Here is a 15301-nt window from a genome sequence, read left to right as displayed (position 1 = left end):
TGTTACCTAAATCCTACAGCAACACCATCTGGAATCATGGGATTGAGACAAAATCCAGTTCACAAAGGGACTGTCTGCTCAAAAATGAGAAAGGTTCCAGTTTAGACTTTAAAAATTAACTGGGAGAGGAGGCTGATGTTATTCAGCTCCTCACTACTAAAAATGGCCATAATGCCCCACAGGAAATATCTATTAGACCCCTGTAAATAGAGGAACTCGGGCTTTTAAAAATCAGTCTACAGCACTATCAACACTTTGACCACAAAACCCAGGTGCGACTCCATGGTTCTCCCTTGCTAGGCGTGCACCACCAGAGGTCACTGTGGCATAAAAGAGAGTGATGTGTCCCTTCAAGATGGATGGAATACCTAACTGTATTTACAGATAGAGTTTGTAAGATCTCTTTTTAAACAGTTTAAATATTTGCTAGTGAAATCCACACAAACTGAAGAATTTTTTTTAAATTGACTGTGTTTAAGCTTTAGACTCCATCACTATTATTTGCAGGGCATTACAACATGCCTGCATGAAGCCTGTACACACGTACGCACCTTAAATCACTTCAAAAAAAGACATCACTTATGATTTCTATGTACAGTGAGTTCTTTTAATTTTGGGGATCATGCTTTGTCAATAAGTCTTTCCCTTTTCAAGCACTGAAAGCACAGACCTCCCTATGTTATCCCTTCAATAGGGCTTTTCCTAGGCAATCACTGACAGCACAAAAAGATGCTGTAACCAAATTGTCTATTTACTCTACTGACAACTATAGATCCCATCTGTCCTTACATTGTAGTATGTTGCTATGGGAGATGTCTTCTGCCAGAATACTCTAGCTCTCAGGTTTTACTCCTTATTTCGCATCTAATCTCAAAGGTGTTTCATTTCTCTAATCCTTTCTCCAAAGACACAGCTTTCTGGAGCATCAAGCAGACATCACCAATTCAAAGTACCACAGAACTTTATGTGGTTTCCTCCTTTCCTCAACCAATTCTATTGTGTTTTGGTTTTATCAGTGGAAAGTGGCTAAAGAGAAATGAACACTACATTGCAAGTGAGAAGATTTCACTTCTACAGTTAAGTACACTATAAGCCAGAGGTAGACTACTGAGTAAAGTTCTTTAACTTAGCTTTTCCATCTGTGAAATGGCTATAATGACCCCAATTCCTTTTGCACACTTCTTTGAATTGTATCATAAAAAATACTGAATTTATTACCTCAATAATGACTTCCGAAGTATGCGAGGACTCAAAGAGCGCTGGTATTTTCAACTTACAGTAACACTTACATTAAGCAAATTTTGTCCCTGTGAACTCTAGAGGTACACATACATGCAGAATACTTACGGCAGTAATCAGAGCTCCTCCATTCTATACAAATATTAAATTTGTTGCACATTGCCACATAGACAGCTAGCGAAATGCATGGATTTCGAATGTACTCAGTGTCTTGAACCCATATATTACAGAATAGCTCAGGTGGAACCTAATAAAGAAAAAAAAAAATTGCACCTTCATAGAGACCATGCTAGGTAGGAAACTGACCATTTTAAATATCCACTACAAACAATGATGCCAAATGTTTTTGGTTCACAGTAAGCAAGAGGCCACCAGCCTTCGTTGGTGTACAAAGAGACTATACTAGTATTTAAAAGTAAGGCTTCCTGAATCTTGAAAAAATAGAAGACATTTTTATATTCCTCAGTTTCATCTCTTGTAAGTGCCAAGGCAAGAGATAATAAAGTTTTTGCAATAGAAGGCATAATTACTGATTGTTCTTTGTTCTTCCTTACCTCTTAGTTTTTGTCTATTTTTGACCTCCTCTTCATCAAATTCAACAATATACAGAAGTATGTAATGGTAAATGTACTCATATGAGCACAAATACATTATTTGCACACTGTGATTCTGTTAGTTGCTTTAGGTTTGCTTTAAATGGTCTGTTCTACCCTCTCATCTAAGCTGGAACTCCTTGTCTCTAGAGCCTTTGAGAATGCAGGCTCTCAGGTTACCTACTGTGATTTGGAACTTGTTAAATTACTGAACACTTAAGGATTAATTATATCCTAAAACTTTTATTTTACTTTGCTCTACATTATATTGATACAGTTGAATTAGCTGGGACTGCTTTATAAATTAGATGGCATAAATTAGTTAAAACTAACAGAGATATATTATAAATTCTGAAAGTGTTAGTTGCTTATTGCAACTCTCCTATCAAGCTGCCATGCTCTTCAATTATTTTTACCTTGTTAAGTGTAGATACAAAAAAGTACATATCTCATTGCACAGATGTGGTTACATATAGTTTCACATTAATGAAATTATCAGGAATACAAAATAATATCAGAACTGCATTTCTCTCAAAATGTAAGCTTCCGAAATAGTTAACATACATAAGGATGACAGCTGCTGAAGGTCTGGTTCAACACCAGTCTTAAGCACTCTGAGCAGTCCATGACTGAACAATTAGTTTCCTGATGCCTGTCTTCTCCAACATACTTTAACGTGTCTGGCACTTGCCAGCTGTCTATAAAAGTCGATGGGGCATCACTTTTGCTTAAAACTGTCCTGTTGGGTAGCATCAGGTCATTTTCTGAGCTTCTATCACAAAAACCTGTGTATTACCAGAAGAAAAGAGCGGGTTAACACCACATGGCTCATTCTGAAGTATGTTTGAAGTGGCATATTCAAACAAGTAAATAGCTTTTAAAAACCTTGCACAACATGACAGTATCACAACCCACAACAGATGTGGAAAGTCTCTGGTAGATCAAAATACACAAAATTCAGACAAATTAAGCAAAGCAAAAGTAAAGATGCATCTATGAATTAAGATGGGTGAAAGGAAATCTATTGCATATCAAAGAGCTGTTCAGAAAGCCCAGCTACGGCACACAAGCTTCACCCCTCAGTTGCACAAGCACTAAAAATGTATTTTAAAAAAGGTTACAAAGCACCTCCATGTATAGCAACAAATGAAAATGTAAATATTAGCATAAAAGGGAACTCCCATAAAATGCCAAGATGCTTATCTGATACTGTACTTCAGAAATACTGTACTATTCTACCTATGCTTCTGAGCAGTCTTAAGCATCTATTGGCTTAAGCTGCACCATAAAAGTGCAGCTTTTGGCACTTCCAGGTATACTTATATTACCCCTCAGCAGGAAAAAAAAAAAACTTTTCTGTATTTACTTCTCAAAAGGCAACATCATATTTTGTTTCTGTTTAAACTAAGGTAGATGGGAATTTTGAAACACTTTGGAGCAAAGGAAGCAATGTTACACATGGAGAGTGACTTTGATCAACACAGAACATCCAAGTATTACAGTAGTCTCCTCTGGAAGGTCCTTTAACAGCCAGCAGGTACAAAAAAGTAGAATGATGGATCAGTCCCCCATTCTTTCTTCCTAATCACAATTCCTGATACTTTTGTATCAGACTTCTAGAATGTTTTTTCTGATGTCTCCACAAGCTGGCATGGCAATTCTAAATCTTTCTCTGTTCAAAAACTATTTGTAGATTTAACCCTTTTCTAGAGAACTTGTCTGATTTACCATTTTTTCACCAATTCTTGACGACAAGAGCAAGCCATTGACAATCAGTGACACAGCAACAGGAATCAGAGAGTAAAGCAGCTTTTGATACTCTAACAATTATTCAACCAAGTATGTTTCTGGTTGAACTCTTTGAGGTTGTGAGTCTATGCAACAGAAATAGGAAGTACTTGGTGGTTCTGAGAGACTTCAAAGGATTGCTGTCGTGCCTGGGATATTTTCTTCCACTTCTCTTACACACTGACAAGGAGATTTAACACAGCAAAACTAAGGTTTCACATTTGGCTTTGCGGGATCTGGTTGCAGCTAAAACTGACATGCTTGTACTCTCTTTCACTGGTTTTGCTATAGAGATGTCCGTGTTCCCTTCACACATTCCTCATCTCCCACACCAGCTCTTCACCAGTTGCCATGTTTGCCTGATCCTTCCACTTCAAAAGACACTCTTGTCTCTGACACAAATCCTTCCAAGGGATGCTTGTGCTACAAAATTAACGGTGCCTTCAGTTTTGTCATTTCCATGAAGCTGAGAAATCAGGATCTACCAATACTGCAGTTCAGCCAGAAGACATCTGAGAAAGCTCAAGGAGATCAGGGGAGACTAATCTACCCTGAAAAGATGCAGCACAACCAGCTCATTTAAAGCAGGCTCTGGTAAGTCACATCACACAGCACTGTGCAGGCAGACTTATGCAGAAAATCCCAATCAGATGAATATCAGAAAAATACAGCACATTCTGTGAAGAAGTACTTGGAACACCATCCACAGAAATGTGTTGTCATCTAGTTAAAGTGCCTTGTAAACCAGGAACATAATGTTCCCAGTTCTCCCCATCACGCTAACCAAACAGGTAAAGGCAAAAGAGACTTTCAGGATAACTTCAATCAAGCTTACTAAAAATTACAGTCTTTACTTTCTTGTTTCTGTTTAACCTAATTACAATAACAATTAGTCAAACAGAGCAAGAATGATACTGAATACAAAAGTTAGGGCAAACTACAGATAATAATCCAATTTCAAAATGGCAGTAAATTCAAACTCTCTTCCTTTGCTAGAAGCGCATTACTGTCTGCAGGACTTGGAACTGGACTAGTTATCACTGGTATTTGATACTGAGCTACAGGCATTTGCCCTTTCTGAAACTGGAAAGATATCCACTGTAATTATATGAACTCTGTAACCCTGGTTTCCAGCTCCAATTTACAGCAGATAAATTTACAGATTCAGGTGTCACAGTAGGGATTTACAACAACAAATACATGCTTGCAAAAGCTACAGCACCAACAACTTAGTTGAGGCTATGTTTTTAGAAAGAAAGAAACTACGTGAAACTATTGAGCAGACCTAACAGAGTGCAACATTACAGTTATTTAACCCATTACTATTAAGAAATTCCCTCTGAACTATTTCCTCCAACAGATAAATTAAGATTAGTTCTCTCAAGTTAACATTTCCTGTGAATTCTGACCTTTAGAAACTGAAAATAGCACATATCATTTCCTATCAGATGGATATCAAACACTAAATCTGTAAATGACCTTATTTGACATCATGGATTTATGTCTGACTTTATTTGGGTTTGGTTACAGCAATCATGCCTGTGATTTAAACAGGTTACAGTCAGAAGCAACTCTATGGGTAAAAAGTGATTACATGAATTGGTATCAAACATAATTTCAACAATTAACAAAATTAATAATAATTTAATTTTAATAGTATCTTAAACTTTTCAAAGATCTGCAATAACTCTGTTGGGGAGGAAAATATGCCTCCCTAACAAAGCATTTGAATGCCTTTATTTCTTGCACTACCCTATACTTACCACAAAGTCCCAAAGCTCTTGGTTCTCTGGTACTATTAAACTCAATAATCATCACGCCTGTGTGGTGAAACCACTGAATTCTCATTTTTGTTGGGGTCTCAACTGCATACTTGAAGCCTGAATCCTCGACTTTGTATCCGTATTTTCTAACAGGAGGCCAAGCAAATCTTGAATTTACTGTTATCTAAAATAGAGAAAAGAGGTTAAATGTCAGGTATCAAGTGCTGTAGGTAGAAGAACTAAGGCCGGATTCTTGACAGCTTAGGAGTCTAACTCATAACTAATTTCAAAAGCAGTCAGGCCCACCTCCACAAAGATAATATAGGTACTAAAGAGACTAACAGTTTATGTGTCTTGCTCTGCAATTTACCTCATTAACTGTCCTTGTATCACAGTTTTACTCTTTGAATTTACAAGCAGTTTACTAAATTACAAAGCTGAAACAATGAATTATGTTACTTATTGTGTCCTACTCTAATCTTCAGTATCCACATAAGGAGGCAGCTGGATACAGAAGTAAGATGCTATCTAAAAGGCAAAGAAAAACTAACCTTCAAAATACTTACTTTTCTACTTAACCGATTGATAATAATTTGGTTCGATAAATAGGTTAAATTCAACATTGCCAGGCACAAAGAAGTTGAATTTGAATTACTCTGTGGAGAAAGCAAAAATACATCAACCATAGTCATGATGTGCAAAATCTTTGTATGTTAGCTGCTTATTGGTTGTAGGTACTGGGATATTAAGGATTTTGGGGGGGTATATTTTTAAGAGAGGAAAACTGCTGCCAATTGTAATTTTAAGTCTGCACTACAAGGTTCATCTGGATAGCATTCTTGCAAAATAAACAAACAATATATTATAATCTCATTGTGTTCAGCAACTGTGTTGTGTCACCTGATCTTGAAATTACAACAGAAATAAAGGTTTTCAGAGGAAAAAAACTACAATGGACTAGCTGCTTGGACACCGAAAAACATGAACTACATATCTGAAGGTGAGCAAGAATGAGACTGGGAATGATGCATCTATATGATATATGAACAGTACAGAAGTAATGTTTCAGAAATGCATCCATGCTTCCCGAATTACAAGGTGCTGAACAAAACAGAAAGCACTGAATACTACAAAAACCCCTCTCTGTTGGAGAGAGCCCAGAGGAGGGCCACAAAGTTGATCAGAGGGCTGGAGCACCTCTCCCATGAGGACAGGTTGAGGGAGTTGGGATTGTTCAGCCTTGAGAAGAGAAGCCTCCGGGGAGATCTAGTTGCAGCTTTCCAGTACCTGAAGGGGGCCTACAGGAAAGATGGTGAGGGACTGTTTATGAGGGAGTGTAGTGACAGGACAAGGGGTAATGGGTTCAAGCTAAAGGAGGGTCGATTTAGATGAGATGTTAGAAAGAAATTCTTTACTGTGAGGGTGGTGAGGCACTGGAACAGGTTGCCCAGAGAGGTTGTGGAGGCCCCATCCCTGGAAGTGTTTAAGACCAGGTTGGATGAGGCTTTGGGCAACGTGGTCTAGTGGAGGGTGTCCCTGCCCATGGCAGGGGGTTTGGAACTAGATGATCTTTGAGGTCCCTTCCAACCCAAACCATTCTATGATTCTATGAAATCTGAAAATCATAAACAGATCTCCTTTTTCATATCAATTATATTGAGCTTCTGGAATTAACTTCCATAAGGTACTGCTCGGGAGTAAACTTTGTGATGGACATTTATATGGACATCAAAATTACCTAGCTTTCATAGAAGAGACTGGAGTTTAAAGGTTTTTGTAAAGGCTCACAATAAATTAACTCTTCATGACATAAAGGCAATCTACACTACTCATTTGGCAGGATAGCCATTACAGTTTCTCTCTTCCCTCTCTGAAACAAGTATTTGCCACTGTCAGAGACTTGGAATGCACAAGGTGGTCTAATTTAGTCTGACAATCCTACAGTCTTTTATGGCTCCGAAGCTTGGTGTTTCCTGTGCAAATTTCTTGGAAGGAACTACGCATATACAGGCAGGTGATAAAGTGCTATACAATTCATAAGTGTTGTAAAGTAGAATAACAATTCATAGATATTAGAGAAAGTGAATAATTAACCACAACTATGCAGTATTACTATGCCCTTCCTTTTAAGATCCACCTTATTAGCAGTACTGAACATCATTTGTTAGCTGATAACAGCTAGTTACCATTCTACAGTCGAGGACATGGACGGTTATAGTTTCATCTCGAGTTTGACTAACAACGTAGGATGCTTCTTTGAATAAAGCCAAATGATTTCCATCATAGGTTACAATGCTCAGATCAGAGAAAATTGTGCAACGACCTAAGAAAATAAAAATAAATTACATATTTTTTTCTAACTTATTTTAGATTTTCTGTAAATATTACAAAATATGAAGATAAAACAATAATTTTTATAAGATTAGCTTACTAGAGTTTCATATATGTGCACATATTTTCAGCTATATTTGATACTGTCGCATCTCTGTAAACGGACAGCAGAGTCAAATCCTGCACATTTCAGTGGGACAATCATGCTGGATCCTTAGTTCCCTTCTAGTCTTGTTCCTAAGGCAGGAGCTCACATGGAAAGTTTCCTTCTTCCTAGTCTTATTGTTAAAGCTTTCATGTTCCAAGGGCTTGGAGTTCTACTCCTAGTTATTCAGAACTGAGCATAAGCAGAAATTTCCATTGCTTATCTCTGCATCCTTTCTTTGCTATTATGGACTAAATTGAATTTTCTTTAAGATTTGGATTCTTCCTGTCCAATTCTAGGCAATTGATGGGAGTGACTATGTACAGCTATGCTTCCAGAGTCCCCAAGCTGTTAAAAAGAGCTAGTTAACAGAGTCTAGGGAATCTTCTCATCCTGAAGTACATATAAGATGAACTAAAAAAATCCACGGACTATATTGACTACATGTTCCTCTGAATAGACAGGAGACAAGATGGGTCTAAGTCAGATCTAGACAGGTCCACTGCAGATACCTAAAGCTGGGTTGAAAAGGACTATCCTACATTAAAGGAGCATCTTGATTTAATTTCCCTGGATGTAGAACTGGAATTATAAATTGCATTAGACAATGAGTCACCCATACAATATGCATCTTCTATTTCTACGCCATGGTATAAAAGTCTGTTCTTAGCCTTCTTACATATGTGTTAAATTGTTACTTAAATTAACTTCAAAAGTACTGCATAATTAAAACTTACATGCACATTCCCACTTTGGGCAGCATTTGTCACCATTCGTTTGAGTAGCAAATCCTAGAACTCCACAGCTGGGTTGAGTTGCATTGTATGGGCAGTTCTGTGACTTATTAACTTGGATCAGTTGTCCATCCAAGCAAATATATTTTACACACTCATTCTCTGTGATTGGCTAAGGCATATTTAATAAAAGACATAGGTTACCATTCTTACCAAGCTAGTATCACAATATTGAAGAGTATTTGCTCAAAAAAAAGGGCTCACATTCTTCAGGTACAGAATATTTATGAATCCCCATGATGGAAGCTACATGTAACGAGCACCTTTGAAAACCCAACCGTACTGAGGACAGTTTAAAACTGCTGCCCTGTTGTAAAGCGGAGAACAGCATTATTGAATTTTTAACTTTACATTAAAAGAAGTTGAGAAGGAAAAGCATGGAAAGGCACAAGTAGGAATAATAATCTGGAAAGACATACTTTAAGGAGGGCATCGTAACAAAAAACTGCCATTGAACAATATGAAGCATCATATTTTGCCAAAAAAGCATTCTTGTAACAGTCACACTCAGAAAACTGAGGCCCAAACCACTGTATTATAGGACTTAAGAAAACCATTAGGCGCAATGAAATCATCCAAAGTTAAGATATAATTGAGAAAATAGTAGGGCTCCCTGTTTGATACAGATATTTTAAATCCTAAAGATCAAAGTATGGCTCACAATTTTTTTATCAGTGCATAGAAGTAACCAAGACATATTCAAAACCAAACAGATAAATATTTATAGTTACTCACTGTACAAGTCTGAAATGTTGCTGTTTCTCTAGGCAGCATAAAAGCTGATGCTGTGACTCCTGACATGGCTTCAGCTGTTGCTTGTCCCTCAGAAAATGTTGTAGTCAAGCCATAAAGAGGTTTGGTAGATAAATAGGCAAATGAGGAAGCTGGTGGAGCTGTTGTGTCATTTGGATGGTCAGATATCATTAGCAGTGAACTCACAGAAGGTGTTTGCACATCAGATGACATTTTGAGTTTTGAAGTTTGAGTAGGACTGAATGATGACGCAGCTATAGAAGAAAAAGGTTTTGGTTCAGAGGAGGAACGTATAGCAGACAGTACTGATACACTTACATTAGAAGGAATTGCAGTTGTGGTTGTGAAATATGGAGAGTAAAATGTCTGAGGTGTTTCTGGGGTAGCAGTAGCACCTTGAGTATGGATGACTTGGACTTCTGTTGTTAATTCCAGCTCTTCAGATTTTACTGTATCAAGGGACATGGCTCCTTTTGCTTCTGAAGTAACAGAAAAATAGGTGGGCTTCACAGAGCTTGTGATAGATTCTGTTACTGCTTCTGCTTTATCTGGCACTGCTGACACAATACTAAAGTTTTGCCCAGTACTGCTTATCATTGAAGAGGCTGAAGCTGCAGTTGATGAATGGGCCATAGTCGACAACACTGTACTTGCTGGAAACGTGGGACTGTAGGGGGTAGTTGAAAGCGTGACTTGCTTAGGCAACAGTGCAGCTTTCTCTGTACTGCTTTTGCCTGTTAATGCGGATGGCCCACTCCCCATCACGATGGGAATTTCTGCTGTTTCTGGTAACAAAACCGATGAAGAGGTTGACCCAGATTCTGGTGAAACTGTAGTTGTTTCAAGTGTTTGACTTGAATCAAGTGATTCAGTAAATGAGGCCAGCCATGTGAATTTTAGACCAGTACCTGCCTTTTGTGTGGAAAATGAAGGCAGTGTTTCTTTTTTAACTGTTGCTAAAGAAGAGGAAGCTGCAAGCACTTCTGGTGAGGAAGGGAGAATTCTGGTGCCAAAAATCAAGTCAGCTGTTGTTCTAGTTGGGACTGTAGACTGCAAACCAGAGGAAGTTCTTGATACATATGGCTGTGTGACTGAATCAGTTAAATGCAACTCTTTTTCAGTTGGTAAAATAACTTGTGTAGGACCTACTGAGGTAGGTAATACACTTGAATGAATGCCTTCAGGTAGTGAAGTGATTAAGGGATATGAGGAAGTCAATTCTACTGTAGCTTCAGCTGTGCTAAAGATACGTTGTGGCTGACCAGTGGATTTTGTTAGAGTTTCTGCAGGATACTGGTAAATTGGGGTACTGCTTTTGCTTGTCAACGAAGGCTCAGAAGTCTGATGACCAAGTTCCATAGCCTTCTGAGTAGAAAAATATGGTATAGCCACGGTCTTTGTGGTCTCTTTTGAAGATTTATCTCCTGAAGATGTGTGCCGAGAGAAGGGGCCTACTGAAGATGGAGGAAAGGATGGCTGAGCTGTAACTGTTGTAAGTTTTACTGTACCTGTTATACTTTGGACTGTAGATTTCAATGCTGTAGAAACTATTTTAGTCTCTAATGGATACTTTGGTGTGGTTGTCACTTCCGGTATTGTTTGTGTTAAAGAAGGTGAAGAAACCAATTTATCTGCTAGATACTGAGAGGTGGAGAAAGCGTAGGAAGCCTTTGTAACTGGAAGTACAACAAAAGGGGATAGAGTTGATTGTTCTTTGGCTGTCATTACTTTTTTGGTTGTTATGAGCTGACTGCTGAATTCAGAGGATGGGGAAAATGTGGCATAAGTGATATCTAAAATGGCTTTGCCTGGCGATTTGCCATGTGATATTGTTGTTATTGGACTCGATTGTTCTGTTATAGTGGATAAAGTAGAGAAAGTCAGGACTGGAGAGGTCTTTTCTGTTGGTAAAACAGATTTTGCTGTAGTTGTTCTTGCATATAAAGAGATCGTTTCATGGGGTGTATGCACAGGACTGAGAGCTGTCAGTGATGCTTCTTTTCCATATGAGGGTAGTGAAGGAAGAGAAATGTTTAAGGAGATTAGAGAACTCAATGGTGAAGAAGAGAAAGCAGATGGCTTTCGAGTAGAGATGCTAGCAGTTCTTTCTACCTGTGATTTATCAGGCTGTGTTGTCAACAATGTCATTTCAGTTGCACTAAGGAGAGTAAATGGAGATCCAGTGACGGATGTTCTTTGAGCTGACTCTCTTTCTGTAGCTATGAAAGGAACTGTGGTGGTTTCTTTTGATGAGACAGAGGTTTTCACTGCTGATGAAGTAACACTACCTGAATATCCTGTTGTGCTTGTCTTCACCGTACTTGAAACCAGAGTTGACTTGTATTCAGTAGATGTTTTTCCAGAAAACAAAGTTGACTTTGCTGCTAACTCAAAAGGGGATGTTATTTTGGATATTACCTTGACAGACAAAGGTGTCACTCTGACAGTCTCAGCCACAACAGGATATTTAGTGTATAATGTAGTCAGAAACTCTGTTGTGTTTAGAACAATATGTGAGGGATAGTCTGTAGTTGAAACAGTTTTAAATGTTTTTTTTAATTCACCTGAAGCTGAAGAAGCAGGAGTAGGAACAGACACTGAAGGTCTTTTTGTAGAAAGAGTGACGAATTTTTCAGTTGTAGAACTAGGATGTAGTGAATGTGGAGGGAAAAAGGAACTTGAAGTATGCTCCACATGAGATGTTGTTTTGGGAGGTTCCTTTTCATGAGTTGTAAATGATAACAAAGTTGTTTCTGATGATCTGTCTTGAGTTTGCAGAGTTGTTGTCTTTGGACCTAGAGTTGTAGTGAAAGGTACCTCTGCAGTACCAGTCAGGTGTTGAACCATTTCAATAGGAGGTTCCGTAACTGCCTTTCCTAATGAAATAGGTGGTGTGGATGTTGGTGAAAATGTAGTCTTAGTGCTTTGTTCAGTTAAAACAATTGCTGCTTTTGTTGTTGCTGAAGACACTGGTTTTAACAAAGTAGTGATCACAGGAGAAAATGATGTTGATGTAACATTAGCTACTCGGGTAAAAGACTGTCCTATGCTTACTTTTGTCCCTTCTGAAGTTCCTGTTATGTTTAGTGGTGGTGTATATGAAGATGTGCCCAGAGGTGGTGACGTGGAAAACTGGGGCAGATACGCAGTAGTTTTTTCTGTTATTGATTCAAATGAACTGGGTGTAAATGTTGTAAGACTTTCCGGTTTTACTTGTGCTTCTTTTGTGGGAAGTGTTCTTGTGGCTATTTCTGCTATTTCCATCATTTTAGTTTTGACTGGAAATTCTGTTGTTGCAAGTATAAGTGGTGTCCCAGTAAAAATAAAAGTAGAAATTGGTTTGCTTTCTGATTCTGTGCTTGTAGTCACTGCATGTGTAGCAGTTACTGTCTGAGGCTCTGTAGCCCTCAATAGTTTAGTGGAACCACTACTGATTGGTTGTATCTTTGTGGAAGTTTCTGAACTGACAGTAGATAGAAACAATGGAGAAATGTCAACAGGAGAAGACAAGCTTATATTAGATTTTGTTGTCCCAGACATTGCTGTAGTGCTTCTGCCAGATGTAATTCTGGTTGACTGTGAAGAAATATTTGATGATAAAGTTATGGTTGGAAGTGTTGTATTAGATGTAACAGCTGAAAATTCAGTTTTTCCTGTGGTTGCAGTGAGTTGCAATTTTGAAGCAAGTGTTGTTTCCATGTCTTTCGCTTCAGGTATAGGAAACAAACTTACCACTTCACTGATCACTGCCAAACTTGTACTTGATGTTAGGTGTGAAACTGCTGGTGTTTGAATGCTGGGTGGCAAAGGTGGACTATCATCTGCAGGTTCAATGCCTGAAATCAGACACAAATAAATAGTAGTCTGAAATTTATGATTATAGTCACAAAGGTAGCAGAGCTAGAAGAAAGTTATGTTAACTCACATAATCCTGAGCTTTTCAACAGCCTTTAAACTGTTAAACTAAAAAATAATTTCATTAAATCATTTGCTTCACATCTAATGTTACTGAAATGCTTTATGAAAAAAGAACATCTTTCTTAGTTTAAAATTTGGCTCAGATTTTTGAGGAGTGGAATTATTTTAAATAAAATGTACATTCAGTGAGCTCAAGATTCATGTAACTAAGGTGATAGTTACATAAATTTAATTACCAATATTTGAAAATTTGACTAAAGACCTAAGAAATTAATAAGCTAAGTACCATACATAATATATATATTTTTTCAAACATACAGTCTTCAAAATACACGCATCTTTGAGTGATTTCATCCAGCAACATATTGAGAGGACAGACAGGGATGCATCCTTCCACTCTGAAAGAAAAACAAGGAGTATTAAGTAGTTGAACAGTATCTTCTGGATTGAGCATTTAATTTTAGGAAAACACAGTTTGTTTATAACATAGTTTTAAGTAGACAGTCTTGTTCTATCTAATCTCATTACCTCAGTGTATTCCTTCAAAATCTCATTGCCACAGCTTCCACTCTCACTCAGATCTAAACTAAAGCATGAACTCCGTGATACTCAGCCTTTGAAATGAATGGTTGCAGGTTCAATAGTGAACGCTATTGCTTAAGAAATGCCAAATGTTTTTGCACACCAAAATCCAAATGCCAGTTTTACCAGACTTAACACAAATTCCCATTGGAAGGAAAAGGCAAGGAAGGACAGATACGGCTGTTGCAATGCCATAAAAAGTAGGGGCACAACTATTGGACACAAACTTGTAATCACTTCTCTTTATTAATAGTCTATAATACCCCCTCAGCTTATAAGTTAAAAATATACTAGTCATTCCTCTGACAATACTTACCTAACAACTGAAATGTCACTTTTACATAGCTGCCACAGCAGGTTTTACTCTATTTCTTTTCCCCCTTTGCTTACCTCCTCATGTAAGAACACAGTCCTGCTATACTGAGCCTACATCTGGTCCCTCATATTCTTACTATGCTGCATAAATATTCTATCCAAATTACATACTTTTCCATAAAAATACAGATACTTACTTTGGTACTGCCTGACAGCTTTTTCCCAAAGGGTCCCTGCATGTCTTGAAACAAGGGCTCGTACAGGTATCATAATGCCATTCACATGCAGAACGGGATAGAACTTTAAATTTGACATCTGAAAAGCAGTCAAGATCTATTATTCTCATATCTTTCTAGAAACACACAGATACATATCACTAAGAGGCATGCTTTAAGTTTACTGCAGCTCTAAATCTCCTACTGTTTCTACCTGTTTTCTCTACAAATAAAATTGGTAATTTTTTTTTAACTGCTAAGGTCTTTACAACATAGGAAAACAGTTTATGTTTACGCAGAGTATATCAAAGAGTGCTGGCTCTGCAGCATGTTTTACTCTTTATAGTATAAAACATGACATTGAATTAGCCACATTTACTGCATATTACAATCACTTGAAAATAAAGCCAGCAAGTTAGAGCTGTTGGTTTTTAACTGTATCAACAATGAAACTACACGTTTGGTTATTCAAACAAAATGCAAAATTAAGATTATGTTGATTCAGTACAATTATTGCTATTAGAATCAAAATAAAAAGCACCAGTTGGATATACTGATACTCTTTATAACATAATGTATCAAAACAGTTTACTTCATGTGTAAAATTTACTGATATAGCACAAAGGTGTATATAATTTGTATGATACAACTGCAGGCTTTTAAAAGCCAAAACAAACACCATTCCAAATAAGGTAAGCAGAAATTATGCCAATTTAGGCTCTTTAAAGCAACATATCTTAACAGTTGATCTTCTCAAAAGCAGTGTAAGATAGCCACTCCAAGAGAAATTAATTCAAACCTCAAAATATTTTGAATCTGAAATTCTAACTGCTCCTACAATGAACAAAGCACTCAGACAAGATGA

General features: G+C 37.5%; 1 protein-coding gene across 1 annotated transcript in view; it reads right to left on the bottom strand.

The window, feature by feature from the left end:
- The window catches only part of OTOG (otogelin), a 114454-nt gene that overhangs the window by 18497 nt on the left and 80656 nt on the right, over positions 1-15301 (bottom strand). The window contains exons 34-42 of the mRNA XM_054826090.1: positions 14419-14536; positions 13643-13722; positions 9389-13242; positions 8597-8765; positions 7570-7706; positions 5950-6039; positions 5384-5567; positions 2397-2617; positions 1348-1486 (exon numbers count right to left, since the gene is read on the bottom strand). Of these exons, the coding sequence (XP_054682065.1) occupies positions 1348-1486; positions 2397-2617; positions 5384-5567; positions 5950-6039; positions 7570-7706; positions 8597-8765; positions 9389-13242; positions 13643-13722; positions 14419-14536 (4992 nt within the window). The remainder of the gene's footprint in view (positions 1-1347; positions 1487-2396; positions 2618-5383; positions 5568-5949; positions 6040-7569; positions 7707-8596; positions 8766-9388; positions 13243-13642; positions 13723-14418; positions 14537-15301) is intronic.

The sequence above is a fragment of the Grus americana genome, chromosome 5 (assembly GCF_028858705.1).
Source record: "Grus americana isolate bGruAme1 chromosome 5, bGruAme1.mat, whole genome shotgun sequence".
Lineage (NCBI taxonomy): Eukaryota > Metazoa > Chordata > Aves > Gruiformes > Gruidae > Grus > Grus americana.
Note: the sequence above shows the minus strand (reverse complement) of the source record. Positions and strands in the feature narration are given on the sequence as shown.